This window comes from Neovison vison, chromosome 13, assembly GCF_020171115.1.
Source record: "Neovison vison isolate M4711 chromosome 13, ASM_NN_V1, whole genome shotgun sequence".
Taxonomy (NCBI): domain Eukaryota; kingdom Metazoa; phylum Chordata; class Mammalia; order Carnivora; family Mustelidae; genus Neogale; species Neogale vison.
In genome coordinates, this window is record NC_058103.1 from 31,255,734 (window position 1) to 31,264,659 (window position 8,926).

Consider the following 8,926-nt stretch of genomic DNA (forward strand, 5'->3'; position numbering starts at 1 on the left):
ACCTTTTTCCTTCAAGCATCATCATGGCTCCCTCCCCCTTCTCCTTTGAGTTCTCACTCTACTGACTCTTTGTCATTGAAGCTTCCAAGACAAACTCCCCAATCTCTCCAATTAAAAAGCCAAATGATCTCCCCTTCCTCTCTTGGCAGCCCTTACCTTTTCCTCTGCTCTACTTTTTCTCTCCAGCCCCATGTATTTTGTTCATTCATTTTTATCCAAATGAATTCCCAAATCCGGGTTGTTTTAAGGTACCAAATAACCTGAAGGAACTCCTTGAAGTTGGAAGAGAGCCAGCCTTGCCAGGAATCAGCAAGAAGACCCGGATTCTGTATGAGTCTGCTCTGGCCGCCATCACAAAATACCACAGACTGAGTGGCTCAAGCAGTGGAAATTCATTTCCTCACAGGCTGGAGGTGAGAAGTCCAAGATCGAGGTATCAGAAAGTTTGAGATTTTCTGCAGCCTCTGTCCTCGGCTTGCAGATGGCTGCCTCCCTGGTGTGTCTTCACATGGTCTTCCCGCTGCCTATCTGTGCTCCTGTCCTTTTCTTATAAGAACACCAGTCATTTGATTAGGGCCCACTCTAATGACCTCATCTAACTTAATTATCTCTTGGCCCTCACATGCTGAAGCACAGGAAGCTACTAGTTCAACCTACGCATTTGGGGGAAGGGGGTCCCCATGCAGCCCACAATGGACTTGCTGTGTGAGCTCTGTGACTGGGTTGAACCCCCCTACTTCTCTGGCCTCTGTCTCCTCCTGATTTTGAAAATGAAGTCTGTGGCTCTTGTTCCGCTGCTGACAACAAGTAGCCTGCTTGCCGTCTCTCCTGTGAAGATCTCCTCGCGTCCGACCACAACCAGAAATTAGGGAATAAACAACGGCAGAAACTGAAGGCAGACTGTCCTCAGAATTACCGTAGTTATTTATAACCCTGTATGCAGGTAGTAGAGAGGGAGATAAAGTGGGACTCTGCCCCAAGTTCAGAGGACACAGGTGGTTGTAGAGCATACAGTGGGAGGAAAGCAGGGTAAGGGGGAGAAAGAGAGAACTGACGTGCATTTGAGAATGACTCTATATCAGAAACTGTAATCTCACGGAATCCTCGCGCCGACCCCACGAGTGGATGTTACTGTTGTTATTAATTTTTCTTCCACGCTCTAGGTGAGGACACAGAGACTCAGAATGCAGAACTGGGCTTGGTGATTTCAGTCTACCTGGAAGTCAGATAACCCCCACGAGTCACTCTGCCCACAGCAATGGCTGAACGAGCCGAGCTGCTCCCCTCGCCTCCCACCTTCCTGCCCAGCCACACCTGCTACAGGTGAAAAGACGATGAAGCTCCCCTCAGTTTCTGGTAGTTCTAGAAAGACGATAAGACCAGTTCTGTGTGTATTGTCACTGCTGCTGTTTTAGCGAATGGGAAAGGTTCTTTGAAAAAATATTAAGAGCCATAAATAGACACAAAGAAGAAAGTCCTAGAAAAAGCAAAACTAATCTACAGTGACAGGAAGCAGATCAGTGGTTGCTTCAGGGGAGGAGGGATAACTGCAAAGGGGCTTGAAACCTTTGGGGGGAGATTTAAATGTTCTGTATCTTGACTGTGGTTGTTATACTTGTGTGTACTGCTATCAAAACCCATCAACCTGTACACTTAAAACAGGTAATATTATTGTATGCAAATTATACCTCAATAAAGTTGATTTTATTTTTTTTTAAGATTTTATTTATTTGTTTGATGGAAAGAGAGAGATCACAAGTAGGCAGAGAGACAGGCAGAGAGAGAGGGGGAAGCAGGCTCTCCGCTGAGCAGAGAGACCAATTCGGGGCTCGATCCCAAGACCCTGAGACCATGACCTGAGCTGAAGGCAGAGGCTTGACCCACTGAGCCACCCAGGCGCCCCAAAAAAGTTGATTTTAATAGAAAAATAAATCACTAAGAATCCCACCACCCAAAGATAACAACTACTACCATTTTGGTGTTTTTATGCTAGTAGGGTACACACACACACACACACACACACACACACAGTGTCACATTCTATGTTCCATTTCCTTTTTCTCTCTCAGTAACATATCATGCAGACCTTTCCATATCAATACATGGAATGCTGCACTGACATTTTCATAATGGTAGAATGTACCATTATGTCACATAACACAACCTGCACAAACAATTCTGTTTGAAAATTAAGATGTTTCCATTTTTAAAAAAGTATTTTATTTATTTGACAGACAGAGATCACAAGCAGGCAGAGAGGTAGGCAGAGAGAGAGAAAGAGAGGGAAGCAGGCTCCCTGCTGAGCAGAGACACCCCACCCCCCATGTGGGGCTTGATCCCAGGACCCTGGGATCATGACCTGAGAAGAAGGCAGAAGCTTTAACCCACCAAGTCAACCAGGTGCTCCAATGTTTCCATTTTTTTTTTCTGTTATAAACACTATCATGGATATCCTTGTAACTACGTATTTGAGCACATTCTTAACTATTGCCATAGAGTAAATTTCAATGAGTAAAATTACTGAGTCAAAGAGGTTCATATTTTTTAAGGAATTTGATATATCTTTCAAAGGTGCCCTTCCTAAAAGCAATACCAATTTACACACCCACCAGCCATGCCTTGGTCTTCACTGCAGACCAGTCAGCATTGTGGATCTCCGTGGAAACAAATACAAGGAAGATCGTACCAATGACATATCCTCAAATCCCAAACTTTCGAAGTAACTGAAGTCTTACAGAGTCAGTGTTTCGGCCTTAACCTTAACTGAACTCAAGAGCCATGAAGGTTCTGGGGTCTGAGATCACCAGGCTCAGTTAGGAGCACACCCAGGACTCGAACTCAGGATGGAAACCACCACATGATTTGCTGAAGGAGTAGTGAGTCAAGGGATCAGGAAAGAACTCACGTCACCCCAGGCTCACATGTTTTCTAACTCCTATGCTCACTTGTCCATTCCCACCAAACCTTGCTCCAGAACAGTCCCCCGGGGATCCTGGAATTTGCACATATTGTCGTGATGATCAGCAAAACTCCAGTTGGCTCCACCTTCTTCCCATCCTTAGCTCTGCTGCTTGTGGCCTTGAGATGGTTCTTAGCCTCTCTGAGGCTCGGTTTTCTCAACAGAAACGTGGAGTTGGTCATTGTTCCTACCTCATGTAGTTTTATAAAATAAAGCAGTCAAGTTCATTAGCAAGGCTGCCCATCCTAAGGAGGAGCTGATACATGCTAAGCATTTTTCTTCCTTGTTGGCCCCCCAGACCGGCCTCAGGCAGCAGAGGAACAACTTCCCACCCTTGGGATTCTGCCCCAGAATTCATAGCGGTGCCTCCACAAAGGGCCAGCCCGTCAGTCACCCCGCTCCTTTTAGATCGCCTAATGCCATCGATAAACTAGAAGAAACCTCATTTTGGGGGGAGGCCTGCCCACCCCTCATGCCTCCAGGACCACGCCTGACAAATATAGAAGAAATTACAGGCATCTGATTTCAGGCTACGTGTGTACACTTTGTCTGAGCCAAGCCCCAATCCCTAGTTCTGCTGCTGCATCAAAAGACCATCTCTCCTCCAGGCTCCAGGCCCAGAGTAAGCAGCAATTTGGGAGGCAGCCCCCTCTTATTTTTAGCCTTAAAAACCCAAAAGCCAACATACCAGCACTCACCCAAGCGTCTCTCGCAAGCTGTTGTTTGATTTGGGTTGAGAAAATGACAGACTGAGTTCTGCACCAAGAACAGAAGAAAAAAAAGAGGGGAAAAAGGGAGTTTTATTTTCCCTCCCCTGCCAACCTCCATCCCCCTCAACTCCTCCCTTAGGCCTGGGTGGACCCTGCTTGGGTAATCGCCCCCTGCTATATTTAAAAACCACAGATGTGTTGGTGGAGACTTAATTTCGGAATTGCAGGCGGCGTCTCCTGAGGACAAGGGGAAAGCCGGTGCTGCGCGCCCGCCCGGCCGCCCTCCCCGCCCGCCGACCGGAGACCCGGACTCCGCGGAATCCAGGTCAGGACGCGCCGCCGTCTCGGGACCGCCGCCGGCGGGGAAGAGCCGGGCGCCGGGCTCCGGTCGTTGGGTGGGTGGGTGGGTGGGTGGCCGCGGACGAGGGCTCCCGCCCTCATTGGGCCCCCAGGGCCCGGGGGGGCCGCGAGGCGCAGGTCTGCTTCCCCGCGGCTGCTCGGGACGCTATCTGAAAATCCCCCCTCGGCGCGCGAGGATAAATATGCGCGGCTTGTCATTCGGTGCGGCTCCCTGGCTCCCAGCTGATAGGGTGACGTTCGGTTGGGAGGCTTGGAGATTGGCTTTTTGATTTGGCTTCTTGCTGCAGCTTAATGGGCAAAGCTCGCGGCTCGCCCAGAAACCAGCCCCTCCGCGCGTCCCCTCCGCGCGGCGAGGCCGACACGTCCCCCGCGGTGACGGCGTGCCAGGCGGAGAGTCGGCGCGCGCCCAGCCCCGGGAAAGCCCCGGCGACGCGGCCGCGAGCCGGGGTCCCTCCGAGCCGCCAGGGCGCGCCGGGCCGCCCGCCTTCCTGCCCCTCCCGGCAGGGATCCCCCAGCTGCCGGCGGCCGGGACTCCGGGCCTCCCCGCGCTCAACCCCGAGCCCGCGCCCCGGCCCGGGCTCCTTTGGGGGTCCTCGGGAGGGTCTCCCCGCTCCTCCCTAGGCCCCCTGCCCCGGCCGCAGCCCGCGCCCCCCCCAACCCCGGAAGCCTGCGAGTCCACGAGCCCCGCGGGCGGCGGCGGCGGCCGACTGACATGCCCCGGACGCGGCTGCGGCCGGCGGGCAGCCCGCGGGGGCGATGAGCCGCTGCGGCCGCTGAGCAGCCGGGCGGCGGGGCGTCGCGCACCTTCCTCTTCCCCCTCACTTGGCCGCTCCGCTCGGGAGACCGGGAGGAAACGGTGAGTAATGGGGTGAGCCTCCTGCCCTTCCCCCTCAGCGGGAGGCCGAGACTGGGGGCTTGGGACGCCCCTCAGGAGGGTTCCCGCTTGTGAATGCCGGTGTTAATTAAGTTATTTCCTGAGATCATTCATACCGGCTGCCTTCCCGTGGGTTTAGTGCCTCAAGAGGTGGGGGGAGGGTGCCTCGGAAAGTGAACGTTTTGTCTGCGGAGCTGGGGGGGGCATGTGGCAGAGTGTCTGAGGGGGTCGGGGGGGGGCGCAGAACGAGACGCCGGGGCGTGTGTGTGAGCGCTCGGGCGGCGGGTGCGCCCCGGGGACACGGAACGCTGCGGCGCGGGCCGACTGCATGTGTGCCTGTGCGCCGGTGTGCTGGCGGTGCCCAGCCGTGCGGCGCTCCGGGGGCTCCGAGTGCCCGCCGGGGTCGGGGGCTAGGAGCCGAGCGCGTTACCCCGCGGCGCGCGCCCGCGTGCACACACGCACGCGCGCGCCCAGCCTCTGGACTCCGCGGCGGCGGGTCGGGAACTGCAGCCCCGGCGCACCGGCCCGCCGCGGCCAAGAGGGCGGGGAGAGAGGGAGGGTTGCTCGGGTTCCGGGCGCTCCAGACGGCTGGGGTCTGGGCGGTCCGCGGCCAGGTGGGGAAAAGGGAGGTGTGTTAACTACCCACTCTCGCCATCCTCCCCGACACACACACACACACACACACACGCACGCACGCACGCACCCAGAGGCCCTCCTTCGGAGGCTAGCGCTGCTCTGCAGACCCTGCCGGACCTGCCCCGAGGACCCAAGCCACTGGGAGAGATGAAGAAAGCGATTTGCTCCAGGGAGGGGGGGAGCAGTTTTTGGTCTTTATTCTCTGAGTTTTATTTTTAACCGCGGAGGGAGTGCGGGGGGGCGGGCGGTGGTTAAATAGAACAAATGCCTTTAATGCAGTGCCATAAATTTACCCGCCTGCTGCCCGCCTCTCTCTCTCCCTCTCTCTCTCTCCCCTGCTCCCTCCCTTCCTCCTTCTCCCTCCCTCCCTCCCTCCGTCACTCACTCACTCATTCACTCATCTTTTGTGGCGACTAAAAAACCCTGCCCGTTTGCTGGTTCAGTCTCCTGGGCAGAGGTTGAAATTGGGGCATGTTCTCAGAAAGGCAGGCAGCGAGACTCCGAGCTCCCGGGTGGTCGAGAAACACCCCGAGCCGAGGGAGTTGTGGGTACGTGATGGGCACGCAGCGGGCCTACCGGTGGGGCACCGAAAGGGAAGCCTCCGGGCCTCTGCCGACCCGGTGACTTGCAGCCGCCTGTGATTAATCTCCCACAGCTGTTGTGCCCCATCCACTGGAGCTGAGCTCTTGTTTACCTCAATTTTCAAATATAGCTTCTGCGCCATGCTCTTCCTGAGATGGGGGATCCGTGCACTCTACAGGGGCGCCGGCCTCCTGCTGGCCCTTCTTTTTAGCGGGCTCGCAAGTTTGAGAGGAACCTGCCTTTTCATGCGGTGCGGTGCCTCACGTGGGGACCAAGGCTGCCAGAGCTTCTGGGTGTGCGCTGATCACCCCAGCTTCTCATCGCTGCCTACAATTCCTGCCGGAGGTCCCCCCACACGTGTCCACTCCCTAGCCCCTTTTTAAAAATAAAATATGGATATTGGGTTGAGAAGAAAAAGATGGAGCCTACAGAACTGAACTTGAAGTCGTTCTTGAACTTAATGGAGATGGAAAGGCTACTCATACGGTTTTCTGTACTTGGGATGCTTTCTTGTTCTTCCAACACCCCTAAACTCCAACTCCTTTCTGGTCTAATGTACTCCTAGTCTCCCTCCAGCTCCTAGGTCATTGGTTACTTCCTCAAGGATGCCTTCCATACCATCTCGGACCCGGCCAGAATGTCTGTACACTCATAACCTGAACCTGTTATTTTGAAGTAATTTAAAGAGGCACATTCAGTTTACTTGTGTGGTGGAATAAATGCTAGTCACACCTCTAGACAGTAAGCTGCAGGAAGGGAGGGAACATAACTGCTGTTTATTCATGGTGTATCTGCAGGGCCTAGCACTGTGCCTGGCATAGAGTAGGCAGTCAGTAAATGCTGGGTGGAGAATGAACTCGAAGGGCCAAGGTAGCTCTCTTCTCTGCTCCTGCCCCTCTGCTGTCCTCTTTGGCATCTCTTCTGTATGGCCTCCTGGTCACTAAAGAGAAAATGGGGTTATCAAACTGACCCTGTAAAAAAACATTTCCTTCTTCAGGCTCCTTCCTGGGCCGGAACCCTGAAGCTGAGGGAGTAGGCTCTTGCCCCATCCCTGCCCCGTCCCTGTGCCAGGCGGCCCCCTGTACAGTTTCTGGGCAGAGTTGCCAGGATTGTCCATGGGGCCGTGATGGGGGGCATTGTTCCTTGGCCTGCATGGTCCAGTCTCTGCTCTCATTCTGGATCTGGGGGAACGTGTCTCGCATCTTGGCCTCTCTTTAAAGTTACCAAAGTCAGGTAAGAAGAGAGGGGTGACCCCCTTTTCACTCAGTCTGGTTGTTTTGCCCAGAGGCTCAACTGTTTGGTGAGGCTCAGCCATATATTGGACTCTAAAAGAAAAAGCATTCATTTATTCATTCAATCAGTTATTTATTCAATAAATATTCAACAACAGCCTGCTCTGCCAGGCATCTGCCAGGTACAGAGGTAAATAAAACAGAGCGGTCCTTTTCCTCATAAACATCCATTCATTCCCACAGGAATAATCAGCTAGTGACTCCTTTCAGTGGAGGGTAGATCCTGGGGACAGTGGAAGCATGTAGGGAGATCACCTCTCCACAGAGCCTTCACAAGGACTTCTAGGGACATTGAATCCCAGAAATAGAGGATGGTCAGGGGTTGGCTTTGGTGAAAGCAGAGAGAAAATGTTAGGACGTAGGGCTCCACATGCAAAGGCTGAAGGTACATAAGGCCAATGACTGAAGACAGAGTTCCAGGAGAGAATTTTGGAGGACTCTCGAGGCCAATTTTTTTTTTTTTTTGGAATTTTAATTTTTTATTTTTTATTAACATATAATGTATTATTAGCCCCAGGGGTACAGGTCTGTGAATTGCCAGGTTTACACACTTCACAGCATTTACCATAGCCCATACCCTCCCCAATGTCCATAACCCAACCACCCTCTCCCTACCCGCCTCCCCCTGGAAACCCTCAATTTGTTTTGTGAGATTAAGAGTCTCTTACAGTTGTCTCCCTCCTGATCCCATCTTGTTTCATTTTTTTCCTTCCCTATCCCCAACCCTGCCATGTTGCCTCTCAAATTCCTCATATCAGGGAGATCATATGATAATTGTCTTTCTCTGATTGACTTAGTTCGCTCAGCATAATTCCCTCTAGTTCCAGCCATGTCGTTGCAAATGGCAGGATTTTTTTTTGATGGCTGCATAATATTCCATTGTGTATCTATACCACATCTTCTTTATCCATTCATGTGTTGGTGGACATCTAGGTTCTTTCCATAGTTGGCTATTATGGAAATTGCTGCTATAAACATTCGGGTGCACGTGCCCCTTCGGATCACTACATTTGTATCTTTAGGGTAAATACCCAGTAGTGCAATTGCTGGGTCATAGGGTAGCTCTATTTTCAACTTTTTGAGGAACCTCCATGCTGTTTTCCAGAGTGTTTGCACCAGCTTGCATTCCCACCAACAGTGTAGGACGGTTCTTTAGGGGCCAAATCTTGAAGGGCTTGTACTCCATGCTAAGGATTTTTGCTGTGCCAGTAGGGGCTCAGGAAGGTTGCTGGCACTGAAGTGCACAGTCAGGTTTGCATTTGAGAAGGTATGTCGAGACTGGACTATAGGGAGAGAGACAGAGGTGCGGATCCAGAAGGCTGTGGGAAAAGCCCAAGGCATCCTCTGGGTGGCCTGTGAGGGAGGGGTACGGGTTCTTCTTTCTGTTTTAGCGTATAAACCAGAGCTGCTCCTCTAGGAAGATGTCCCACCACTTTCTTTGATGAGATTGGCTTGTGTTTGGTTGTCTGTGTTTTGAATGGGCACTCTAAACCCAACACCAGACAGGGTGCCT

At 52.8% G+C, this 8,926-nt stretch overlaps 1 protein-coding gene across 1 annotated transcript; it reads left to right on the plus strand.

The window, feature by feature from the left end:
- The first annotated feature begins 1,258 nt into the window (after positions 1–1,258).
- LOC122894482 (collagen alpha-1(I) chain-like) lies at positions 1,259–4,889 on the plus strand. The gene is made up of 3 exons (XM_044232332.1): positions 1,259–1,323; positions 3,863–4,064; positions 4,317–4,889. Exons 1-3 carry the CDS (start codon positions 1,259–1,261, stop codon positions 4,887–4,889), a joined length of 840 nt encoding a protein of 279 aa, XP_044088267.1.
- The last annotated feature ends 4,037 nt before the right edge of the window (positions 4,890–8,926 follow it).